Source organism: Megascapheus bottae, chromosome 3, assembly GCF_031878675.1.
Source record: "Megascapheus bottae isolate mThoBot1 chromosome 3, mThoBot2.hap1, whole genome shotgun sequence".
In the NCBI taxonomy this organism is placed as follows: domain Eukaryota; kingdom Metazoa; phylum Chordata; class Mammalia; order Rodentia; family Geomyidae; genus Megascapheus; species Megascapheus bottae.
Window position 1 is genome coordinate 81,652,962 of NC_143511.1, and position 25,259 is coordinate 81,678,220.

At 60.4% G+C, this 25,259-nt stretch overlaps 2 protein-coding genes across 4 annotated transcripts in view; one reads left to right on the plus strand and one right to left on the minus strand.

Moving 5' to 3' along the window:
- Positions 1–1,053: 1,053 nt before the first annotated feature.
- Positions 1,054–20,485, plus strand: Crb2 (crumbs cell polarity complex component 2). The gene is made up of 13 exons (XM_090330614.1): positions 1,054–1,159; positions 7,307–7,630; positions 9,875–10,070; positions 10,185–10,324; positions 10,728–10,895; positions 11,041–11,154; positions 13,162–14,034; positions 14,122–14,648; positions 14,989–15,154; positions 15,620–16,397; positions 17,240–17,356; positions 17,602–17,728; positions 18,724–20,485. The coding sequence occupies exons 1-13, from the start codon at positions 1,054–1,056 to the stop codon at positions 18,946–18,948; spliced, it is 3,861 nt and encodes a 1,286-aa protein (XP_090186740.1). The 3' UTR covers positions 18,949–20,485.
- Positions 20,486–20,493: 8 nt separating this feature from the next.
- Positions 20,494–25,259, minus strand: part of Dennd1a (DENN domain containing 1A) — a 463,593-nt gene continuing 458,827 nt past the window's right edge. Inside the window, exons 23-24 of one of the 3 annotated variants that reach the window (XM_090330613.1) lie at positions 23,990–24,248; positions 20,494–23,219 (exon numbers count right to left, since the gene is read on the minus strand). In XM_090330613.1, the coding sequence (XP_090186739.1) occupies positions 22,059–23,219; positions 23,990–24,248 (1,420 nt within the window). In that variant the 3' untranslated portion in view covers positions 20,494–22,058. The remainder of the gene's footprint in view (positions 23,220–23,989; positions 24,249–25,259) is intronic. The other 2 variants (XM_090330611.1, XM_090330612.1) reach the window with 2 other exon arrangements.

A 25,259-nucleotide genomic window follows, 5' to 3' on the forward strand; every position in this document is an offset into this window, starting at 1 on the left:
CCTCCCCCCACCCCAGGCTGTGGGAGCCCGCGCCCTATTTCTTTTTGGGGGGTGGAATGGGACGGCTGTCCAGATCTCTTGGGCATCTGAGCAGCAGAATAAACCTCAGCTGCCTCGGTCTACGAAAACCTCAGGAGGCGGAGCTATTCACCCGTTCTCCAGGTGAGGAAACTGAGGCCAGCAGAAGGAAGGAATGCCTTGAGGTCATTCAGCTGGGTCCAGGCCTGGGTGTCCCCTAGGCTCCGAGCGGGGCTTCCCGCTGGGCCGGAGGGGCTCTGGGGTGGTGAGAGGTGGGGAACTGAAGGTGGATGGTGGGGGCGCGTCTCTGGAAACCAAGGACTGGCCCCCACCCGAGGGGAGGGGAGGGCGGGGTTAATGGGCCCCCAGGACGCCCCCTGACCCCTGAGGACCCAGGGGTACCGGCTTCCTTCGGGTGGGAGGCTCGTCGTGACACGGTCCCCGATGGATGGCTCCGGGCCCTCCGTGCCCTTCTCGTCTGCACTCGGCGGAACCCGGGCCCGCGTGCCCCGAGTTGGGGCTGGGTTACCGGACAGAGCCGGGCCATGCCAGGGAGTCCTTTGACCAAGGCACCCCTGCCCCCCATACACACACCGGAGCGGGGCAGGGGAGGACGGGGAGGCAGGGGAGGACCGGGAGGCTGAGGTCAGCCTGCACCTTGCACACACAGCGTTCACTCCCCTTCCTCAGCCTGGACGACAGCCGTGCAGCCGGCGGCGTCGAGGTGGACGGCTCGGGCGGCAGTCTGGGTTCACTCTGGGGAGGAGCAGGCTGGAGGGGCCGGGGGGGTTGTGGAGGGGGCCGGGGAGGAGGAGAGAACCCAGGCCCCCCGCCCCCCGACTCGGGTCTGGGCGGTGGGCGGTGGCGGGCCCGCCCCTGGAGCCCTCCCGCAGGGGCGCGGGGGCGGGGCGGGGCGGGGCGGCGCCGGCCTCTGTCCACCGCATTAGTGCTGGTTGGAGGGCCGCGGGGGGCGGGGGGGGGGGGGCGCAGCCAGCCGGGCCGCCCGTTCCCACAGGGCGGGCAGAGCCTGGAGTCATGGCGCTGGCCGGGCCTGTGACCCGGGACTCCAGGCCCCTGGGCCCCTTGCTTCTGCTGCTGCTGCTGCTGTGTTCCTGGGCCCCAGCCCTGGGCCTCCTGGTTGGTAAGTGGGGGCCTAACTATTCTTGGGGACGGGGTGTGGGGGGTCTGTTCCCCATGGCCGATACTGTAAGAGCCCCTGGTCCGCGTGGGTGCCAGGTCCAAGTTGTGGGACTGGAGGGGCGTAGTGCCCTGGGCCCATGAGCCCCGGTGGGGCTCTTTCTTAGGGGGGGGTGTGCTCTGGGACTTGGGAAGTTTCATGTTGAGAGCTCCCCGGGAGGAAACAGGGCCGTGGTTGGTGGGAGTGAGTGGGTCTGAGTGCCTGGGGTGCAGTGAATCCCGATGGGGTGTCCCACCCGGTGGGCTGTGTTGCTGGAGAGGCCTGGGGTGTAGTGGCTGGGGAGACGCAGGGAAGGGGGATCTTCAACTAGGGGGTTGGGGGTACAGGTTGGGTGTTAAAGGTGTAAAGCAAATAAGCAGGGTGTTGTGCCGAGAGTGACTGGTGAGCTGTGTCTCAGTGGGCTGAACTGACTGGGAATTCTCTGGCAATCTCGGAGCTGGGTGTTGCTGGTGGAGCTAGCAGGTCAGCGGATTGAGATGAAAAGGGAAGAGGTGCAGGGGAGCTGAGTGTTTGCAGGTACCTCCTCTGCTGTGTGGTTCCCCTGCCTGAACTTGGGGGAAAGAGGCTGGGGCTGCTCTCATCGGGGAACCGTGTACATCTCTGCTCCACACCAGGCCCCTGCATTCCCAGATCAAGCTGGAAGGGCTCCTGAGGCTAGACCCCCTTGCCAGAAGCTTTGCTTTTGTCCACGTGCATTCTTGCACGATCCTGGAATTCCTGTTGGGGGGCTAGAGGGATGCTTTGTCTTGGGCCTGATGGCTACAGGGCCAGGCCTGAGCTGTCCCCTCCCCATCCTGGCCAACACTGGCTGCAGGAGGGAGTAAGGAAGGCCTGGCCTGGGCTCGCTGGTGGCAGGGGATCTCCTGATCCAGGTATTCTCTTTGGGGTCATCTTTCCTGGAGCTTGGACTCACAAAAGTCTCTCCTTTCCTGTCTGGGACACAGGGAGAATGCCCCTTTTGTGAGGAAGGAGAGTGAGGTGCAAGGAGGGAAGGCATGTGGGAGCTTGGTCCTTGAGGTGACCAGGGCTTGTAAGAGGAGCTGGGGGGTCTGTTCTCCCATCTCAACATCAAGTCCTGGTCTGTGGACCTGTAATTGCTCTGGGTGCACATACATGTATGCACCCACACAAACACACTTCTGTACACCTACATGGCATATCTTAGGACACGTGTTGATCTACTGTGTGTACATGCATGCATTCATCCTTATAGGTACATGGCAGGTGCCTGCACATACCAATGTGTGCACACCAGTGACCATGTGTTGCTGTGTTTACACTCAGTGTGTGGATCTTGAGGCTGGGCAGATACAAAACTGATGAAAAGGAATGCTGACGTGTACCATTACCTCACAGCCCTGCTGGGGCCCCTAGGGGCTGCCTTGCCTCGCGCCCCCCCCCACAAAGACTTCTGTGCATGGATCCCAGAAGGCTGAGTTGGGGGCACTCAAGGCAGGATTGTCACCCAAGGCCTGACTGTGGGAGAAGGCATTGAGACTTGAACACTACTTTCCATGTGAGAGGAGGTGGAGGGTTCTGGAGGCCCTGAGCTGGGCCCCTCCCCTGTGCAGGCAGGCTAGTTACCATAGGGAGGAGGAAAGCATCCTCCAGTACAATGGGACATGCTGGGCTCTCACCCACCCCCCTTCCCTGAACACCCAGGGAGTCCAGCACACAAAGGGGCAGCCAGCCCAGTCTCCAAATCTGGCCCCTCCTCCAGAAAGGGGTGGAGGCAGAGGAGCCACACACAGCCAGCCCAACCCAGAACCATCCAGATAACTGTAAAAGTTTGTTGATAAGTAAGTCACACCAGCCACTTCACTGCCAGGACATTATCTTAGGGGGCTCACAGGATCTGATCCTGGCTACAGAGGAGGTAAAGAAGGCCTGAGAACAGCAGGAAATTACCCAGAATCACCCAGCTTTTGTGTGGCCAGGGTAGGCTTTTTCTGCAGACCCTGGTGCTCACCTGTATAAAGCCACATCTCCCTTTGGTGTCTCTATAAAATGGGAAGCATTTCATTTCCAAAGTCATGGTGAGAATCTCAGGCAATAATGCAGTAGTGCTCCAGTGCTGATTTTGGCATGCAACCCCCATTTACTTTTGTTTGTGCTGGAACTAGGACTTGAACTCAGGGGCTAGGCACTGTCCCCTTTCTGCTCAAGGTTGGTGGTCTATCACCTGATCCATAACTCCACTTTTAGCTTTTCGGTGGTAAATTAGAGATAAGCATCTCAGGAACTTTCCTGCCCAGGCTGGCTCCAAACTGCACTAGTCAGCTCTGTTTCCTGAGTTACAACCATGAACCATCAGTGCCTGGCCACAAAGGGCCAATATTTTGCAGCCTGCTAACAGTTACCAGTGAGCCAACAGCCAGAACAGGTGGCAACTGTTTTGCTGTGTCTCCCTCACTCCAGGAGGTGTGCCTGGCTCCGGCTCTGAGATCATGGTTTAGAAATACTGGGACAGGCCAGTGCTCCATCTGTTGCAGCTAGTGTTGGCATTAGCAATCCAATTATGCTTGTTGTTGAGCTTTAGGCAGCACTGGGGTTTGAACTCAGGGTCTTGTGCTTGCTAGGTAGACTACCACTGAGCCATGCCCCTGGTCTGTTTGCTTTTTAATTCCCCCCCTGTTTACTGCACAGCCAGCCTTGACTATCATCCACCTTCTTATGCTCCCATTGTGGAAAGGGTGACAGGTGGGTGCCACCGTGTCTAGCTTCTATTGGTTGAGATGGGGACCTTGTTCACTTTCTGTTCAGATTGGCTTCAGACCAGGATCTTCCTTGCTTAGTAGGTGGGATTATAGATATGAGCCACTGCATGGCGCCTTGGCCTCTTCTTCTTTTTCTTCTTCCTTCATCAAGATAGGGTCTTGCTCTGTAGCCTTGAACTCACCATCCTTGTGCTTCATCTTCCCAACTGCTGGAATTTGAAATGTTTTTAAGCTTTTGTACCAGAAGCTCTCAGACCTTAGGAGATATTAGGTCACTACTTTGAAATATTTTCTCCCTTGCCTTGTCCAAGACAGGATGCTTCCCCAAACCCACCCTTAGTGAAACACTTCTCATCTACTGCTGCTGTCAGAATGGATCTATGAGAAGTGCCTACAGCTCACAGGATGTTGAGATCCCATCATGGGATGTCTTGCCCAGGGTCTCCCTTCCTCCCTGTACTGTGGTTTGAACCCAGGGCCTTGAGCATGGCTAGGCAAGTGCTGTACCACTGCGTCACGGCTCCAGCTCCACCCCTTCTAGAGACTCCTCGGTTCAAGGGGGCTGAGGCATCCATAATGTGCTAGATGATAATCCCTGGGTAGTGATTTCACATGCACTGGCAGATATGGACCGTCCCTATTCAGAAGTTTTCCTGCCTCTTGGTTAGAAAAGTATGAGTTTTCTTAATGCTTAGAACCAAACATGGCAAGGTAATAATGAGTGCACACTGAGCACATTCAGTAAATGGATTTCTTTCCCTTTGGCTGTTCCTGGGCAGGGCTCAGGTCAGAGGGGAAGGCCGGTGTCTGCTAATCCATCCACTGCCGGGTCAGCTCAGGCAGCCCTGGGAGGTCACCAGGGATTTGTAAAGATAAGCACAGGCCTCTTGTTACCCTGGTGACAGGCCCCACCCCTCCAGCCAGGGCCTGGGGACAGCCAGTCCCCAGCCTGCCTCTTGGCCCTCCTCTGCCTGGGCTGGTTTGGTCTCCTGGCTCACCCCTGGAAGGCAGAAGCCACCTGGGAACTGGAGAGGGTGCAATACAGAATCTGGGGCTGTGGGTCCAGTGTTTGTCAATCTCCAGGAGTGGGCCTCAGGGATCTGCATCCTTTTTTTTTTTTTTTTGCCAGTCCTGAGCTTGAGCTCAGGGCCTGAGCACTGTCCTTGGACTTTCTCAAGGCTAGAGCTCTACCACTTGAACCTCTCTGCACCACTTCTGGCTTTTTTCTATGTATGTGGTACCATGGAATCGAACCCAGGTCTTTGTGCATGCTAGGCAAGCACGCTACCACTAGGCCAAACTCTGGGCCCAGGAACCTGCATTCTTGATGGGCTGGTTCTGGAAACTGCACTGGTCCTACCCATGTCTGAGAGGGTCGACTGCCTCACTGGTGCACCTGCCTTGGCTCCTCCCTCTCAGCCTGGCACTGGCTGGACAAGTCCCGGCCTCCATTCCCCTCTTGGGGCTGGGTGGGCTCCTGGGCTTCCTCTTTGGGATTGAGGCCCCTGGGGGAGAGGGGACTGTGAAAAACCTCCCTCTGGCCTGACTCTTGGGCCACACAGATGAGGGCTAAGGCCCTGTCGGCCAAGGATCAGCACAGGACCCGTGGTCCCCGCCTTCTCCTGAGTCCTGAGGACTGAGGAAACTGCACATTGTCACTATACTCACTCACAGAGGACTCAGAGGTACACTGAGAGGGCACAAATGGCGTCCCTATGCAACCCAAACCTGTCTGATGCCCTAACTGATTTATCCATCCCATCAGCCCAGCTTCCCATCTCCATTATGTCCTGACCACCTCCCCTGCAGGCAGGGAGCCTGGGAACCTGCCTCTCAGCCACAGTAGCAGGGCAGGACTGTGAAGGCCATCCACCCTCAGGGAGGCCCGGAGATAGAGCTGAGCTGGGAGGGGGAATGGCTGATGGTGTTTTGGGTTCTCAGCACCCTGGAAGGGTGGAACCGGCCTGCCCCCGTTGGGCTGCACCAGGTGCTGTGGGCACTTGAGCGTGGATTGAAGGGTGGTAATCTCCCAGGGTCCATCTTGTCCTCCACTCTTTGTTCTCCACTCTGCCTGGTCTGCTGGGGAGCGTGGAGGTCTGGCCGGAGTGGGGCCCTGTTTGTGGAATGTGGATGATGCCTGCCAGCCTTATCTTGGGGTTTTCACAGGGTGGGGGAGGGGAAGGGCGCTTCTCTGGGACCTGGTTAGTGTCTGCATGACAACCTGGGCAGGGTGGGGGTGGGGAGACTACTGGAGGTCCCCTCCCCCATGGCATGCTGAGATCCCCTCCCCTCCCCGCAATGAGCTGGCCCCTGAGGCTTTCATTCTTCAGAACTCTTAGGGGTTCACAACTCATACCCCCTTTTCAGACTTTTAGGCAAAATGACTGGTCTAGGGTCTCATAGCTAGGAGTTTTATGGAGCCAGGATTTGAATGTAGACTTGATAGTTATAAGGTTCTTGGGCTATGGGAGGAAGGCCTGCTCTTTGGTTTGGCTTCCACACCACGTGTCACCCTCAAAAGGGGCAGGAGCGGGGCTGGGCGCTGGTGGCTCATACCTTGTAGTCCTAGCTACACAGGAAGTTGAGGAGCATGGTCTGAAGTCAGTCCAGGGAATAAAGTCCCTGTGAGACTCTTATGAGAAGTGGTGTGTGTGTGTGTGTGTGTGTGTGTGTTACCAAGTGTGGGGTCCTCAGCAAGGCCATGGCAGGTGTTCTGAAGGCAAGCAGGTCTCAGTACCTGACCTGTCTTGGGTGAGCTCAGCTGGGCATTTATTAGCTGGTGCGAATTGAGGGCCTGCAGGCAGGACAGGCAGGAACCAGGGCTTCAGGAGGGGTGAGGTTGGGAGGGGCTGAGCCCTCTCCACCTTTGAGGTCACCACTCCCTTCTCTGAGGTCCAAGCCAGACATCTCAGGTTTCAGAGATGGAGTTAGCAGAGCTCCAGCAGGAGAAGTAGGGGGCAGGAGTCACCCCCTCCTCGGTGCTCTCATGCCCTTTCCCTCTGGGGGTCTGGGAGGGCCAAGGCCTGCAGAAGGGGAAGCCCCAGGAGTCCTAAAACCATTGGCATTGAAACCCATCATGGAGCTACCACTAGGTCAACCTCAGCAAGCCTTCACTTTCCTCTTCAGTCTCCATTTGCTTCCTTGTAAAATGGATGCCTCCAGGGGCTCTGCAGGGTTAGTGTGTGTTCCCTAACAGCGCGGGACCATTGGCCCCTGGGCCTGCAGACACTCCAGTTGTAGGTTTAGGTCTCTGCACCTTGTGGTGGCCCGGGTGGTCCATGCTAGCCCTGCAGTCTTGCTGTCTGGGGTCTGCAGCTGGGCTGGGGGTGTGGCCCCCTTGTGCCCTGCTCAGCTGAGTTTCCTCTTTCTACAGAGATGGTGCCTTCAGAGACCCCGAGTCCCTGTGCGTCGGACCCATGTGCCCCAGGGATTGAGTGCCAGACTATGGAGAATGGAGGCTACACCTGTGGACCCACAGAACCCGGGGGCTGTGCCACTCAGCCATGCCACCATGGCGCTCTGTGTGTGCCCCAGGGTCCGGATCCTAATGGCTTCCGCTGCTACTGTGTACCCGGTTTCCAGGGTCCACACTGTGAGCTGGACATTGACGAGTGTGCATCCCGGCCCTGCCACCATGGGGCCACCTGCCACAACCTGGCTGATCGCTATGAATGCCACTGCCCCCTCGGCTATGCAGGTAAGGGCACTGGTTGCCTGAGGAGGTCTGGCCCCAGATCCCAGCAGCCACTCAGACTGCGAGCATCAGCTGGAGTCTAGTGGTGCCCCAGGAAGCCCACCTGCTCCTGAGCTACAGACCTGATGCTTCCCAGGCTGCCTGGCACCCAGAGGTGACACCGGGTATGTTTGAATGCTGAAACAGCACCCAGGCCCAGAGTTTGAGCCCCCAAACCAGCAAAATAATAAGACAATAATAATAATAATAATAATAATAATATAAATAAGAAGGAAAAAGGAACAAAAGGAAGAAAAGATTGGGAAAATTGTAGTTTAGGACCTGCCTGGGCCAAAAGTTAATGGGACAAGATGGGTGGGCTGGGAATGTGGCTTAGAGGTAGAGTGCTTGCCTAGCACTCATGAAACCCTGGGTTTGATTCCTCAGTATCACAAAAATGGAAAAAGCTAGAAGTGGTACTATGGCTCAAATGGTAGGGTACTAGCTTTCAGTAAAAGAAGTTCAGGGACAGTGCCTAGGCCCTGAGTTCAAGCCTTGGGGGTGGCAAAAACAAACCAAAACAAAACAAAAACACAAGACAGGTCTGGTGGTTCATAACCAATTCCAGTCACTTTAGAAGCACGGGTAAGAGGATCACAGTTTGAGGCCATTTGTTGCCCTGGACAACAAATACAATATTCTATCTGGGAAAATCAAAAGCTCAAGTAGCAGAAAGCCTATCTGGCAAGTGTGAAGTCCCAAGTTGGAAGCCCAGTGTGGGGTGGGGCTGGCGGACCCTCTGCTCTGAGCAACAGCAACCTGGACCTGCTTTCTGGAGTAGTCTGTGGTCTGGGAGGAGGGCCCAGTTGGGGACAGGCCTGTGAGTGAGGCCCACTCTAGGACAGTGTGGAGTCTCTGTCAACCCTGAGTTCAGACAACTCTGTGCTGAGGGTGGAGGGAAATCTGAAGTTCCCTCAGAAGCATGGGTGCACACGGGATGGAGTTCTAGAGAAAGAGGTGAGGCGAGAAGAGGCAGCTCACTGATAAAATGGATTTCATATCTTTTCCCCGGTCTATCTCTGTCTCCACATGTCCTGGTTGTGTATCTGAGTGTCACTTGGTGGGTTACACCTGTCTATGGATCTCCTGGTTCTATGCCTATTTTGCACCTGCATCAGCCAGAGTATATGTGCACCCCAGACAGCCTGTGCGCTCCTGACCTGAGGCGCTTGGGGTAATTTTCTGGCTGAGTGGTGGTTGTGAGCAGCCTGGTGACTCATTTCTCTCCTTCCGTTCAGAGCTATGAGGGGGAGTTAGGATTGCTGCTGGCCTGAGCCTGGCTCCCCCTGGCACAGAGGGTGGGAGTGGGGCTGGAGGGTCATGGGAAGGAGGAGGGGCTATATGATGGGCTCACTGATCTGGGAAGAGAGGAGGATTCCAGCTGGAGTCAGCTGGGTCCTGGCCTGCGTGGCCAAACTCACACAGGGGACAGGGAGAGGGTCCCTGGAGTCTGCGTGACCCAGGAGCACCAGGTGAATTTCCAAACTGGGATTCTGGATTACTCTCTGTCCCCATTCCATCCTAGAGTGGGCAGTGGGGGGCGGGGGAGGGGGGAAACCTGCAATCCTGGTTTGCTCCTCCTGCGCTTGGGCTATGGGGGGGAAGGGGCTTGGAGTTATGAATGCTGATTACTCTACTCTAGCAAGGCCCACTTGGGGGGGGGGATTTGAAGGTTCCTCCCTTGTGCGGCCGTCAAAGCCACCTGTGAGAACTCTCTCAAATGTAGGTAGAAGAACACTAGTCATTCTGGACCCTCAGACACAGTACACCAACTTTCCCCTTGTTCCTGACCCTCCCCCCAGTCCCCACACCCTCAGGTATCAGCTCTCCTCCCCGTCCCCCCCCCCCCCCCCCCCCCCGCCAGGAGGAAACGGCAGGACAAACCTCAGTTTCTGACATGCGGCCACTCCCAGAGGCTGTTATCCCACCCTTAAAACCTCTTCTTCCAGGCAGCCTCCCCTCACTCCCACTCCCCAGACAGACTCTGGCCCTTTCTTCCAACGGACCCAGTTCTTTTCCTTGTTGGGCTTAGCATGATTGAAAATCCAGTCCCGATTTCCATACGGACCGAGTCTCTATCTGCTGGCCCTGCAGCAACGCCTGCTCTGAATGACAGAGCCTCTCCCCACTCTGCCCCCCCCCCCCCCCCCCCGGCACCTTCCCGTCCCCGGCTCATTTCCCTGGGCCTATGTCTGCGCCCCCGGCCAGGTGTGACCTGCGCGGAGGAGGTGGACGAGTGCGCCTCGGCGCCCTGCCTGCACGGGGGCTCGTGCCTGGACGGCGTGGGCTCCTTCCGCTGCGTGTGCGCGCCGGGCTACGCGGGCGCCAGCTGCCAGCTGGACCTGGACGAGTGCCAGAGCCAGCCGTGCGCCAACGGGGGCGAGTGCCACGACCTGGTGAATGGGTGAGCGCCCGCTCGGCGGGGGGCGTGGCTGTGCCCACGCCGTGGGCAGGCGCTGGGCTGGGGGCCGGAGACGAGGTGCGGGTGGGCGCTGAGCTCCATCCACGCTCACCCCAGGTTTTGGTGCAACTGCACTGACACGGGCTACGAGGGTGCGCGCTGCGAGCAGGAGGTGCTGGAATGCGCCTCGGCACCCTGCGCGCACAACGCCACCTGCATCGACGGCCTCGGGAGCTTCCGCTGCCTCTGTTGGCCAGGTGAGCATGAGGAGGTGTGTGCGCATGCGTGGGAGGACATGCACGAGGGTGGACGTGGCCGTGCGAATGCGCACAAGTCCCTAGGACGGGAAGCTCAAGGTGGGAGTAGCTGTGCGCATGAGCAGTACGACGAGGCCCTTTGACTCTGGCCATGGGCCTGAGCCTCGGTTTCCCAATCCACCAGATAGGATTGACGATGGCACCCGGTATCCGGGTTGCAGTGAGCTGGGCGAAGGTGCAATGGCGAGGAAGCACCTGGCACTGGCCTGGCACATGCGAAATACTCAGGCAAATGAATAGTAAATGTGCCACAGCGGCTGAAGGCCGCCGGGTTCCTGGCCATGGCCGCTCGCAGGGCGGCTGCCCTGGGCTGGCCTCGAGTGACCGCCGCGTGTGCCCCCAGGCTTCAGCGGCGAGCGGTGCGAGGTGGACGAGGACGAGTGCGCGCCGGGCCCCTGCCGCCACGGGGGCCAGTGCCTGCAGCGCTCCGACCCCGCGCTCTACCGCCCCGGCGCCTTCCACTTCCGCCACGCCGCCGGCTTCTGGTGCCGCTGCCCCGCCGGCTTCGAGGGTGAGCCCGCCGCCCAGGGAGGGACCCCGCCGGCCCCGCCCGCTCTCTAGGGCTACCCTCGGCCACCCCGGCTAGCCATGAGACCCTCTGAGCTCTGCTCTGGCCCGGAGGGTGCGAGCGGGAGCCACGGCCGAGCCTCTTACAGGGGAAGACTGCGGCGTGGACGTGGACGAGTGCGCCTCAAGACCCTGTCTCCGCGGAGGCCGCTGCCAGGACCTACCCAACGGCTTCCAGTGCCACTGTCCAGAGGGCTATGCAGGTGCGCGTGCGCGGCGAGGGGCGAGGCGGAGCCTGGGGTAGAGGGCTGGTGCGTGGCCTGGCTGGGATGGGGGATGTGGGAGGAATGGGGCATAGTGGCCCAGGGGATTCGTGAGTGGGGCTGAGCTGAGCTTTGGTTTTGGAAGTGGGAAGGGAGGGGTCTGTGAGCTTGAGGCCCACTTGGAGTGGATGCTGTAGGTCCACACGAGAGAGGCATCATGGGCAGGGCAGAACGGGTGGTGTTGGCTGGGTGGGGGGGGGGCAGGAGGGGCGGGCATCTCTGGAGAATCTGTGGCCAGTGGTGGTCCAGGGACTGCGGCCCAGGGTAGAGGCCTGGGGTTAGGACTGCAGGCAAGCTGGGCTGTCAGGGAGAAGATGGTGATGGATGGGTAGAGCTCTGACATCAAAGGGGTTGGGGGATGTTCAGAACTGTCTAGCCATTACTTGGGGGACTGGGGTTACCTGTCTGGAGTACAGAGGTTGTTCTCTGCCTCCGGTCCAAGCAGGTGCAAACACATGGCCCCTGGTGGACCTGGAAGCTGCCCTGCCAGCTCTGGAATGGCTGTGACCTCCCCCACACAAACAAATTCTTGCCATACTTCCTCTTCCCCAGTCCCTGGGCAAAGGTTCCCCTCCCTCACACATAGCCTAGGGAAGAGGCATGATGCCCCCCCCCCACAACCAGGCAAGGAGCTCAGCATCCCCACTTCTGGGTTGCTCACATCCCTGGGGGTCTTGGAAACCTGTCTGCTGCACCCACTGGCTTAGGAGCTAGAGCTGTGCCTCAGGAGCAGCGGCCTTCTTCCTGTGTTCTCTGCACTTTATTCTCCCATGGGGTGGGAGCTTGACATCTCCATCCTAAAGATTTGTGACAGAATAGCGTGACGACTCCAGGGTCCTTCCAGTTAAGCTCAGCTGAGTGGGAGGGAAGATCTGAGGTCAGGTCCCAGGAGAGGGAGCCAGCCTCCCTCTGGGCAGAGCTGGGTGTGGGGGAGGCCAGGGCCTGGCATTCCTGAACGAGCTCAGGAGGAAGCAGTGACCCTGCACTCTGGTCTTGGTACCTGCCACCAGTTAGCTCCTCTGCGGGAGAGCCATGGGGCTGGGGGTCCTGCACCCCTTCCTGGGAGGACTGTGGCTCCTGGCAGGTATGGAGGACAGCAGACCGTGTGGGAGGAGTCTGGGGCTGGTGGCTGTGGTGGTTGTGGTAGACCAGGGCTAGGCTTCAAGTCCTAGTGGCTTCTCTGGAGCTGGGTTCCTGCAGCTGGGGGTGGGGCTGGGGTCAGGGTTGGTCTGAGTTGAGGTCACACTGTGGCATCTCTTCATCAAAGCTGGGACCATGGCACCTGGTGTGCAGTCCATTCATGGCCAGTGTGAGGACCCTAAGGCAGAAGGACGGAGTTGAGTCTGGAGCTGCTCAGGGTACCCCAAAGTGTCATCACCTCATTCTTCCATTTCATCCTCAGTCTGCCAGGTCCTTTAATGGGCATCACAGACATGTAGGGCCCTGAAAGAGATCACAGCTGAGTAAAACGCTTTCACCACAGAGGTCTGTGGGGCTGTGGAAGGAGTGGCAAATAGTGTGGATTGGGAGTCAGGAAAAGTCCTGGATCTTTTAAGTTGGGCTTTGTTGGATGAGGCGGCATCTGAAGGGCAGAGGAGAGGACGACAATGCATTCCAAGCAGAAAGCAGAGGCTCCAGACGCAGGAGTGCCTGGGGAAGAGCTCGCTGGTGGCTGTGGGAAGGGTTGGAACGGAGAGGGCCTTCTGGGGGCAGCTAAACTGGGGCTGCTGACTGTGGCCCCGAGATCTGGGCAGGCAGGCGGTGTGAGGTGGGAAGAAAAGGGGGCGTGGGCCTTTCAGGGATCACCTGTCAGGTCATGGACATTCAGCATGGTGGACACCTCGGATTCTGCCTCTAGGGGGTGGAATAGAAAGCACAGAAGCATGGAAGTGTGGTTGAGAATCATGTCTGGCCATGTTACTGAGCCTTGCCTGGTCTCTCCCAAAGGTCTGACATGTCAGGAAGATGTGGATGAATGCCTGTCAGAGCCCTGCCTCCATGGCGGAACCTGCGATGACAAAGTAGCGAGCTATGTCTGCCGGTGTCCAGAGGCCTGGGGAGGGCAGGACTGTTCTGTGTTGCTCACTGGCTGCCAGGGCCACACCTGTCCTCTGGCTGCCACCTGCATCCCCACCTTCGAGTCTGGGGTCCACAGTTATGCCTGTCGCTGTCCACCTGGCACCCACGGGCCCTCCTGTGCTCACAACACCACCTTCTCCATCGTGGCTGAGAGCCCTGTGAGGGCATCGGTGCCAGCCGGTGGCCCCTTGAGCCTCGCACTGAGGTTTCGCACCACATTGTCTGCTGGGGTCCTGGCCACACGTAATGACACCCAGGACAGCTTGGAGCTGGCCCTGGTGGGGGCCACACTCCAAGCCACGCTCTGGAGCCGTGGTGCCAATCCCATCGTCCTGAGACTGCCAGGCCCAGCCCTCGGAGATGGCCACTGGCACCGGGTGGAGGTGGAGCTCCGTCTAGGGACCCTAGATCTCTGGCTCTGGCACGAGGACTGTCCTGCCCAGCTCTGTGTGGCCTCTGGCCCTGTGGCTCCAGGTCTCCTGGCATCAGTGGCCCCAGGGCCTGCTGGGCCCTGCACCGTCCAGCTGGGGGGCTCTGCCTTTGCAGGCTGTCTCCAGGATGTGAGGGTGGCTGGGCACCTGCTACTGCCAGAGGATCTCGGCGAGGACGTCCACATGGGCTGCGAGCGCCGGGAGCAGTGCCAGCCAACACCCTGTGCCCACGGCGGGATCTGCGAGGACCTGTGGACTCACTTCCACTGCGTGTGCCCCCGGCCTTACAGTGGCCCCACATGTGCAGAAGGTGAGGGTCCGACACCCGGGGAGGTGGTGGCCGCGCCCAGGGCTCCTGACCAGCCCGATTCACCCCTGTCCCCATCTCTCCCTGCAGAGAGTCCGGCCGCCACCTTTGGCTTGGGGGGCGCCTGGAGCTCAGCCTCCTTTCAGCTCCAGGAGCTGCCAGGCCCCAACCTCACCGTGTCGTTCCTCGTCCGGACACGGGAGCCCGCGGGCCTGCTGCTTCAGCTGGCCAACGACAATGCAGCGGGCCTGACAGTCTTCCTGAGTGGGGGCCGGATCCAGGCAGCCGGGCCGGGCGGCGCTGCCGTGGCGCTCCCGGGGCGCTGGGACGACGGGCTCCGCCGCCTGGTGATGCTCAGCTTTGGGCCCGAGCAGCTGCAGGACCCGGGGCGGCAGGTGCACGTGGGTGGGCGGCCCGCGACAGCCGACACCCGCGCGTGGGGCGGGCCCTTCCGAGGCTGCCTCCAGGACCTGCGTCTGAACGGCCTCCGCCTCCCCTTCTTTCCTCGGCCGATGGAGAACGCCAGCCAGCCTGGTGAGCCCCGGGAGCCGGGCGAGCTGCATGCCAGCCAGGCCTGGAACCTCACCCGGGGCTGCGTCTCCGAGGACGCGTGCAGCGTGAGTGCCCGCCTGTGGCTCTTCTACCCAGGGGCTGCCCCGTGGTGCTGGGAGGAGGCCATGGGCCCGGGGTCAGAATTCACGCCCCCTCGGCTGCCTGGCTGCCCCTGCTCGCTGTGGCCTCCGTGCCCGCTCCCCAAGTTAGGGCTGCCGCAGTCTTCCCGAGGGAACCGGAGGAGGGGGGTCATCGGGGTGCGGCCTGCGCTTCTTCTCCATGCTCCTCTGTAAGGTGAGGACCATGGCGGCCTCCCTGCATCAGGCCACGCTTACTGCAGGGCGGTGATGGTTAGAGGTGATGCCCAGAGCCGGCCTGAGCCAGCCTCTAACCCCACTCCCGCAGCCCGACCCCTGTCTCCATGGTGGGACTTGCCTCGTCACCTGGAATGACTTCCATTGCACCTGTCCTGACAACTTCACGGGGCCCACCTGTGCCCAACAGCGGCGGTGCCCCAGCCAGCCCTGCCTCCCGCCTGCCACCTGTGAAGAGGTCCCGGATGGCTTTGTCTGTGAGTGGGGGGCCCTTGGCAGCCTGTGTGCTTCATGCTAGATATTCCAGCCGGTTAGACCCCTCTGAATGTATGAGATGCGGGCTGCTAGGGACCAGGAAGGCCTATAGCCCCAGCCTAGTGTGGAGGCCACTGCATCCAGAAGAGGCTTTTCTTTCAGGGCCAACTCAGAGAGACTACAGAGAGTTTGGGCATTCCAGGAAGAGGGAATAGTATGTGCAAAGGCCCTGAGGTCTATAAGAATCTCGGAAACACCAGTGCAGCAGGAGCCAGGGTGGAGAAGTTGGCAGGGAATTGAATCAGCCAAGGAGGATTTTCAGCAGGAGGAGGACCTGCAGTTTAAAAAGACTGCACTTTGGACTAGACTGCACTTTGGACTGAGGCCAGATACCTAGACGGGAGCTTCAGAGAGAAAAGGCAGGCAGGAGGGAGTCTCGGGAAAACCAACCGTTTCTTCCTCTGCAGGTGTGGCGGAAGCTACGTTCCGCGAGGGTCCCCCGGTTGAGTTCCGCGGGCACAACGCCTCTACAGGGAGCTGGCTGGACGGGCTGTCGCTGGCCTTCCGCACGCGCGACCTGGACGCGGGACTGCTGCGCGCAGACGCGGGAGCCGGGGCCGGCGTCTGGCTGGCGGTGCGCAACGGCTCGCTGGTGGCCGGCGTGAGCCGCGGCGGGGTGGGCGCCGCGCTCCCCGAGCCCGGGCCGCGCGTGGCTGACGGCGCCTGGCACCGCGTGCGCCTGGCCGCCGAGCACCCCGCGGCCGCCGCCGAGCGCTGGCTGCTGTGGCTGGACAGCGCGGCCGCGCCCGTGGCGCTCCGCCCGACGGACCAGCTGGGCATCCCGCAGGGCCCGGGCGCCGCGCGCATCCTGCTGGCCGAGAACTTCACGGGCTGCCTGGGCCGCGTGGCGCTCGGCGGCCTCCCGCTGCCCCTGGCGCGGCCCCGGCCCGGCGTGGCCCCTGACGCCCCGGAACACTTGGCGATCTGGCCCTCGGTGCCCGCCCCGCGCCTGGGCTGCAGCGGAGCCCCGGTGTGTGCGCCGTCGCCCTGCGCGCACGGCGGCTCCTGCCGCGACCTCTTCGATGCCTTCGCCTGCGCCTGTGTCCCGGGCTGGGAGGGGCCGCGCTGCGAGACCCGCGCCGACCCGTGCCGTGCCCGGCCCTGCGCCCACGGGCGGTGTCGGCCGCTCGCGGATGGTCGCTTCGAGTGCCGCTGCCAGCCTGGCTTCGCCGGCCCGCGCTGCAGGTGCGGGTGGTGCGCGGGCCCAGGGCGCCAGGGGGTGAGGCGTGGCCCCGGGAGAGGGGGCTGCTGGTGCGCATGCGTCAGCTCCCTTCTCCAGGCCTAAGGCGGGGAGAAGAGGTTATCTGGGGAAGACCGTCTTACAGAAGTTACACAGAGAGTAAAAGGCTGGCGCCTGTAATCTTAGCTGCTCAGCAGGCTGAGATCTGAGGACCTCGGTTGGGAGTCAGCCCAGGAAGGAAAGGCAGGCAGCACCCGGGCCCTGAGTTCAAGATCCCTGACAGACAAAACCTAAAACCAGGAGAAAGCACGTCCCCTCCGCCAAAAATAAAAACAAACCCTTGCGTGTCAGGTATGGCTGTGGTCAGGATTGGGGCAGCCAAAGGTAGTCTCAGAATTCCTGATGACCTTGAGACTTCAGGGAGGCTCTCCCTCTGTCTCCTGGAGGGGGGCTGATTCAGGCCATCAGGGCCTTTCTTGCTCCCAGGACAGTGTCACCTGAGCGCTGTCCCCTTCCTTGTGGCCACACTCCTGGAGGAGGCTCTGGCATCAGTGGGCCTCAATAAAGCTTGATGGGTAGGAGCTGCTTTTGTTCCATCCAGTCCCTCTACCCAGCCCTCCCACCCCATAGCTGCTCAGAGCCCCCAGGTCCAGGAAAGGCTGGCACCTTGTGGGATGGGGCTGAGTAGTGGTGTGACAGTCCTGTGCGCAGCCCCTCCCCCACCTGGACCCGGGTCTGCTGGGAGGTGAGGGAGAACTGCTCAGGAACAGCCTGAGGCCAGGATGCAGACCAGGTTCCACTTGTCCCTGGCAGGCCCTCCATTCAGCCTTGTGCTCTCTTTCTCCAGGCTGCGGGTCCTGCCGGAGGAGTGCATTGTCAACTCCACCTGCCCAGACGGTGGCCTCTGTGAGGCTGCAGCTCAGGGCACCAACTGCAGCTGCCAAGAAGCCCTTGCTGGCCACAGGTGGGTTTGGAGTCAGGGATGTGGACTAGGGGCTGGGGAGGAGTGGGCTGGGCAGGGAACAGGGAGGACCTCTTACTATCTTAGTCCTCAGGGGTGTCACAGCCAGAGAGCCCGCCACTGCCACTGGGTTCCTCTGATGCTTCTAAGACCTCCCTTCTGCAGTGCCTACACCTGCAAGGTGGTGCTTGCTGTGCCTCTCGGAGGCCTGCGAGGGCCTAGCAGCTCTCTCTTCCCCCACTCTCCAGGTGTCAGAGCCCAGCTCTGGCCTGCAAGGCCAACCCCTGCTTGAACGGGGGCAGCTGCCAGGCCACTGGCGGGGCGTACGAATGCGCCTGCCGCATCGGCTTCTCGGGCCAGTTCTGCGAGGTTGTGGTGAGTGATGACCAGAGCGGGGGGGGGGGGGGGGGACAGTGTCCTCAGGGAGCTGCTTCTGGATCACCTCTGTTGTGGCCGGGGACTTGGGTCCCTTCTAGGGAAGCTCTGCTGAGGAGGGGTCTGGATGGAGGGCTGCTCCCCTGCCCCCCAATGTTGAGGTGGAGCAGACCCTGACTCTGGAAGGTCACAGCCCAGGGCATAGGCGAGGGGAGGGTCAGCCTTGATCTCTACAGGCTTCTGGAAGGCCAAGTCATAAACCGCCAAGCCCTGTGCTGCTGGGGAATGCTTTCTTTCAAGTTGGACTTTTACAGCCTCTGGCTGCCCCGCTGGCTGTCACCCTCTTCCCGGGCTTTTACAGCTTCCCCACAAAGGCTGTGCCGGCTGCCAGCTGCTGGGCCCATATAGGTCTGGAGTGGACTTTCTAGAGCTTCTGCAGGCGGGGGGGCTGGGGTTAAGAATCCATGGTACAGTGGGTGGGGAGGCCTTCTGAGATCCGATGAGATCAGGTGTATTTGGGAAGGTATGACTGTAAATGAGAGGCCTTGGCGTTTAGAGGGAAGACAGGTGTGAGAACCCTGGTTCTGCACTTCTGGGATCCCTAGAGTTCAGGACACACAAAAAATGAGATGAGGGTAACTGGGTGTCTGTCTGGAGATGGGAAGAGATACGCTGGGCCCCACAAAGCAGACCAGCCCTGCTGAGCTCTGCTTGGACCTTGGCTGTGTGCTGCCTGGCTCTGCCCTGCTCTGTTAGACTCTGAGAGGACCCCACGTAGTCCAGCACTCAGTGCTCACCTCGTGCTGTGCATTCCATAGATGTCTGCGTTCCATCCTGCCAGCCAGACCCCCGCTGTCCACCACTCCTGGCAGGGTGTGAACAGGGGGCTTCCTGGCTTCTGTTCACACGAGCCCCGAGACCGGGTCTCTCAGCACCTCTGGGGAAGCCTCTCCTCAGCCTGGAGTCTCTGAACCTGTGTCCTTTACCCCTTGCAGAAGGGCCTGCCCCCGCCGCTGCCATTCCCGCTGCTGGAGGTAGCTGTGCCTGCCGCCTGCGCCTGTCTCCTCCTCCTCCTCCTGGGCCTCCTGTCTGGGATTCTGGCTGCCAGAAAACGCCGCCAGTCGGAAGGCACCTACAGCCCAAGCCAGCAGGAGGTGGCTGGAGCCCGACTGGAGATGGACAGTGTGCTCAAGGTGCCCCCTGAGGAGAGGCTTATTTAGGCCAGCCTGGTTACCTATGCTATACCCTGGAAGTCCCGCAGGATATCTATCTACCTGGAAGCCCCAAAAGGTCATTTTCAGGACGTGGGACACAGACTGGGAATGTCTCGTTGGCGGTCCGTGCTGCTGCCCACGGGGGGCCTGAGGGAAAGTGGCATCTCAGGGAAGCAGAGAGGGGCCTGTGAGGTTGTGAACCGCTCTGACCTGCTGAGCTTTGCCATGGCCCGTGTGCGCTTGTGTGTGGAGGACACACACGGTGCCCATGGTGTGTCAGGAGTGCAAGCTCTCATGAGGCTCGCTGGGATGGGGACAAGTGACCTCACAGGGAGGCGGCTGGCTCATGACTAGCACCCCCTGTACCACTGTAGCACGGGGCAGCCCACGGCTGCGTGCGTGCCAGCAGGCCAGACCAGCGCTTGCTCAAGCTCCGAGGCTTCAGTTCTGGCATCTTCTGCCACCTTCAAGGGCAAGCCCCCTGGAGCCGGCTGTGACATGGGCTCGGGGGAGGAGGGCTCAGGGGCCTCATGGGCCCTTGGCTTCTTCAGGCAGATGTCTCTGCTCATCAGATCTCATGTCCGCCCAGGCCAGTCCTGCAGGAGCCACGGACTGGCTACCACTGTCGCTGTCCGGTGGAGAGGCCTGTCTCACAGACAACTACACGGCTCAGAGAAGCTGACTGGACAACTATGTTCTGAATGAATGAGCTGGGTGCCCATGAGGGTCAAAGGTGACGGGGTCGGGCCTGCCAGAGGCCAGAGGGGCAGGAAAAGGAGGGGCAGCCATCACCCCTCCCCACCTGCCACAAACTCACCTCAGAGGCCTGCAGACCCCCAGCTGCTCCCTCCCCTGCACATGGGTTGTCTGGAAGGAACTTGTCGGAAACCCTTGGATTACCCTGCCATGGCTGGGTCTGTTGATGTTTGCCACTGTGACTTCAGGTTCCAGAGGCCTGGGGTCCTGGACTCCTTCAGGCTTCTCGGAGACCTCCCCTTTGACCTGAAGACATGCCCTCTTGTCCTGGCTTCCCAAGCCAACACCTGACTGGGATCCAGGTGCCAAGGCCAGCAGAGCCTTGAACCCTTGGATGTTCATTTTCCTTGGCACTGTTGCGTCTTTGCTCAACTCAGGAGGACAGAGGATTCATGGCACAGGGGGCTCTGTGGGAGCTGACAGAGAGGGGTCTGGAACACTAGGCCATGGGGCCTGCTCGAGCCTGTTCTGTTGGAGATGGGCCTGCCCGGCCCCGTTTCTCCACAAGGCCTGGGGCCTGCAGTAAGCTGGTTTCTAGAGTCAGGGATATGACCAGCTGCAGATCCCTAAGGAAGGACATTTTCTGTGAATCTCCTACATATTACCAAGGTATTTGGATTTAGCTTTGGTTCCTTGGGTGGCTGTGAGTGGCTGCTCTAGCACTCTCCTCCAGTCATGAGTGCTCGTCTGGGGCTCTGCCTGGCTTGGAGGTAGGCTGGGGTGGGACTGTCCACCTGGCCGTGTCTCTGTAGAACGAGAGGCTGGCTGAGCACCCCCTCTGGGCTTTCCTGTTTCCCAACTCTCTGAAAAAGACAAGGATGCCAGCCTCTCCCCCAGGAGGATTTTATTGAATCACACATGAAGTTCATCTTGGGTTTGCAAATTCTACCCAACGAGCGCCAAGGCAGCGGTGCACGGGTGGCTGCAGGGGAGTTGCCAGGAGCTCCCAGCCGGCGGGGCTGTGGGATCTGCTTTGCTTCTCTGATCTGAGCAGCACCTTGCCTCAGCCTCTGCCCCCAGGGCTGCCCTGTTCTGACAGGGCCCGGAGATGTGCCCAGGGCAGGGGAGTGGAACTGGAACTAATGCTGAACAGCCAAGAGCCCAGGAGCAAGATGACCCCCTATCAGCCAAGGACTCTGGGACGGGACAGGCTTGTGCTGGGGTCACGGTTGACCCAGGAAGACTCATGAGCAATGATGGGAACTTGTGAGCCTCTCAGACATACAGAAGGCTCCCTGGGGTGACAGGGACTCCCAGAGACCCCCTTGTCCCCACCAGATAGCCCAGGGTAGACTGTGTCTGACCCGTTCACAAATAGGAAATGAGAATTCAGGTGAAAATGCTCACAATTTCCTGCATGTCTCAGATGTTTGTTTTCTTAAATGGTGAGGCCATGTTTTCCCTTGGTTTATTGAAAGGAGTCAATTTTCAAGATTCATCAAATCAATAAGGTCAAAAGGAAAAGGAAGATAAAAGAAACGACAACAAAACATTACAGTCTCACTTTGGTGATGTTGGCCTCAGGAGTTTGTGCTGGCGAGCTTGATTGAGATGGGTGGGGAGGGCTGGCTGCTGGCGCCCAGGCCCAGGCTCATCCACTCCACAAGGCCCGCCTGGCCCTGGCCAGGGATTCAGGAAGCTGTGCCACCCCACCAGTCTGTGGCACTGTGCCTGGCTCTTGAGCTGGGAGCAGGCTTGTCACTGCCCAGTTTTCCCACTAAGCCCCAAGTGCAGGAGTCAGAGTCCCCGGCTGTGACAGTGACAGTGACAGTAATGCCTGGAGGCATAGGATAAGGAGGAGGGGGTGTTCCTCCCCACATCTGGACCTGCAGTTCCTCTTCTGTAGAGTTGCTGGTGCTCCCAACCCCAGCTGGGTTTGGCCATCACAGGCGGGTGTTCCCGGACCCTTGTCCCCCAGAAACAACGGACACTTGGGAGTTGGGTGGAGACTCATGAAAGAACCAGAGTATTGCTAGAGAGGATTGAGACGCCCACCTGGAAGGGACCCTCACTATGGGCCCTGGATACCCGTGTCTGCACAGGTGCACTCACGTGGAGCTAACACTGATGCCTGTGGGGATGGGGGGTGGGCTACTGCAACCCCGGAGGAGGGGCCTGGAGCCTGTCTGCTCCCTGTGGGGTGTCTGGAGGGAAGGTGCTGGGACATGATCTGGTATTTGGCCCAGCTGACCTCTAGTGCAAAACCCATTTGGGGTGCTGGGGCGGGTGGGGCAGCTGCCAGCCTGTGAAGCCCACCTCCCCAGGGCCAGACTCAAAGGCAATCAGTGTGGAACAGAGAGGGTACAGGGTCCCTTCCCACCAGTGGAACCTGGGCAAACGTGGCGAGGGAGCCCCGGCCCTCACTCAAAGGTCTCCCACTGCCTCCGCAGCTGCTCCACGGAGCTGGGGGCAGGGGCCGGGCTCACATCTTGCCTGGTTTTCAGTAACAAATCCTCAAAGGGGTCTCTGGTCTGCATGGGTGCTGAGGGCTGCAGCGCTGGCTCCAAGCCCTGTGGGGGCTCCCCATGCCTCAGGGTCAGTCCCTGCTTGGCCTCAGCTGACCTGGCACTGGAACGGGCCAGGGGCAATGTTCGGATCCTGGAGGGGGCAACTGTTGGGGGGCCGAGTGGCTGCAGGGGGCTGGTGTGGGCACCCATGGGCATCTGGCCGAAGAGATTGGGCATGGAGAGGGCAGACAGATTGGGCTGAGGTCTGTGAGGAGCACAGAAGCCAGAGCTGGATGAGAGGAGGCTGGGGGCAAATGCTGGAGGGGCCCCAAAAGGCGGGGCTGGGGTGGAAGCTAAGGGCAGGCTGGAGGGTGGCACTGGCACAGATGCCATGAAGGGGTTGAGTGGTGGCTGATGGAAAGGGGTAGGGGCCCCTGTGGGGGGGAAGCTGAACTGAGGGGTAAATGGGGCAGCCACTTTTGGGGTGGCAGGGGGCGGCGGGACAGCGCTGCCTGACCAGGCTGTGTTCAGCGGGTCCAGGAGGGCCAGCAGGGCATCGCTGCCCGTGCTCGTGACCCCTGGGGCTGGGCTGAGGGGCTGCAGCAGTTCACCGCGGCCCTGGGGGACCACACTGGGGAGGAGCCCCGGGAACGGCGCTGGGCTCGGGGCCGCTCCCCTCTCCCAGTCCATCTGCAGCCGATCTGAGAAGTCGCTGCCCTGTGTGCCGCTGGTGGCCTGGAGCTTGGCTGGGCGGGCAGTGGGTGGCGGCGGCACGATGCCCAGCTCGGGGGTCTTCCTGCCCTGTGGCCTCGGAATGGTGATGTTACCTGGAGTCAGGGCAAGAGCCTCCTCCTTGTGGCTGCGGTTCAGGGTGCCATCCCGACTCTGTGGCTTTCTGGGTAGGGCAGGGGAGTGGACAGGCAGGACGGAGGGCTTCTCCGGGGAGGTGGCGGGAGGCTTGCTGGGGAGCGCCATGTCATCCTGGCCCAGGCTCCAGAGCTTGTTGTACGGATGGCTGAGCTTCAAGGCCATCGCCATTCCTAGGCTCCTCTCAGTCCTGCCCAGGTCCAGCCTCTGTGGGAAGAAGAGTGGCACAAGAGAGGCGCTGAGCTCAGGCCATCTCAAACAGCCCCGCCGGGCTGGCACCAGAACTGCACACGGACGAATGGGGTGTTCGCTCCTGGAACTTGGAACAATGTGGGGTCACCTGGGGTCACCAGGAGACTGCAAGCCAGGCCCCCGCTGGGCGCCAGAGGGGCTCCCGAGCATCCCCTCCCTTCCTGTCCCAACCCCACCTTACAGCGCCAGCGCCAGAAGGTCTTTTCAGAACAGGGGGCTCCTTCCATCACCCCAGGAGTGTCAGTGAGGCCTGGGAGCTGAGAGCAGGCACACTGTGAGGCCTGGATTCAAGTCTGGCTCTGCTGCTTCCAGGCCACTGGACCTGGACAAGTCACGCCCTCTTCTCAGCCTGCGCTGCCTCATTCCCCACGGGCAAGGTGCATTAGAGGACGGGTGGGAACTGTGCCTGCCACGGGTGACCCAGCCATGACTAAGTCAGCGCGGGAGTGGAGCCACCTGGGAAGTGAGTAGTCACAAGGAAGGATCCAGATCTAAGGAGTCCCCCAAAGGGCCCTGGTACAAATCAGAACAGCTCCGTCTGGAGTTGGCCCACCTCCGACAGTGAGACGCAGCAGATGACCCCAGCAGCATCTCTAGACAGTGGGAGGGGAGGGAAGCTGCCCCAAGTAGGGTTTGCAATCACTGATCAGCACAGGCTGTGCACTCCCCTCGTGCTCCCCTGTCCTGTGTGGGAGCACCCCAGCTCAGTCCCACCAGGCCATTACCTGGTAGTCAAAGGTCCCTGGCTGCTCCCGCAAGTCTTTGGGGGTCCGGAGGTCCTCCAAGCTCTTGGCCTGGCTCAGTGGCTGCAGTGGGGCATCCATGTCCAGGCTGCTGAAGACATCTTCCAGGAGGTCAATGCTGGAAGCTCGGTCAGGAGGGCCTGGGACAGAGCCCCGAGGCTCCCGCCCCCGCCGCTCAGGGCTCTCTGCCTCGTCGCCTTCCGCACTATCTGACTCCTTGAGTGTCCGGTATGGCTGTGGCCTGGGAGGAGACAGAGCAGGCTGGATTCTCCCACCAGGGTATCTGTGGGAAGAAGGGGTACCCTAGCCCCCGAGAATGTTCAGGTCTCAAGGGCCATGCCCAGGACCAGGCCCGATGGCAGATGTCCTGGGCCCCTGCTGGCTGTAGCTCAGTGTGGCAGGGGGTGAGCTGCACCCTCTGGCAGACTTGGCACTGAATTTGGCTCAGCTGCTTTCTCAGTGACCATGGGCAAGTCATAGCACGAGCTTTCACTTGCATTGGGGGTGGGGGTCACAGGAATCCCCCCAAACCTCAGGTCTCTGTATTGAAAGCTAAAGGATCCGGCAGGAACACAGGCAGATTGGGGGAGGGGAGAATCTGTCGGCAGGCAGATTATGTTCCTTTTCCTCCCTGAGCCTTCATGTGGCAACCATCAGTGGCTGTGGATTTGGGGGAACCATGAAGCTGCCCAGTACACCCCATTACAGCCCTAGCCACGCCTCTCTTGCTATGGGAACATAGGCAAGTCACTCAACCTCTCTGAATCGTAGCTTCTCAGGTCATGGTGGCCATTATGTGAGCAAATGCAGGGCCTGGCACACACAGATGGCGACAGCGTCAATACCACGCCAGCAAGGGTGGCCACCCAGGATGGTTTTCTGTACATCTGCAGTTCAAAATCTCATGAGGGACCTGGGAATAGGTAACAACAGGCTCTTCCTGCCTTCTTTCCTCCCAGCAGAACCCCAGGGCACCACTGGGACACAGGCAGTGCCCGGGTAAACAGGGTAAACCCTGAGCATTTGTGGAGTCAGGACCAGCATAGTGCCTGCCTGTGGAGACTGTGTGCTGGTAAGGTGGGAGGAAGGCGCCACCTGCTGGCCATGGGCAGGTAGACACCAAAGGCCCCCTGAAGGACAGTCAGGAGAGCGCAACACAAACTACTGACAGTCTGCTCATGAAGCAGGACTTTCACCCTCACCTTATAGATGAGGAAACAGAATTTCAGAGAAGTGACTCATTCCATGTCTC

Excerpts from the sequence above, each read along its gene's own strand:
- Crb2 (XM_090330614.1), top strand. The coding sequence starts at position 1,054 with ATGGCGCTGGCCGGGCCTGTGACCCGGGACTCCAGGCCCCTGGGCCCC. Across the intron at positions 7,631-9,874 it reads CTGCCCCCTCGGCTATGCAG|GTGTGACCTGCGCGGAGGAG; the intron begins GTAAGGGCACTG and ends GCCCCCGGCCAG. Across the intron at positions 17,357-17,601 it reads GAAGCCCTTGCTGGCCACAG|GTGTCAGAGCCCAGCTCTGG; the intron begins GTGGGTTTGGAG and ends CCCACTCTCCAG.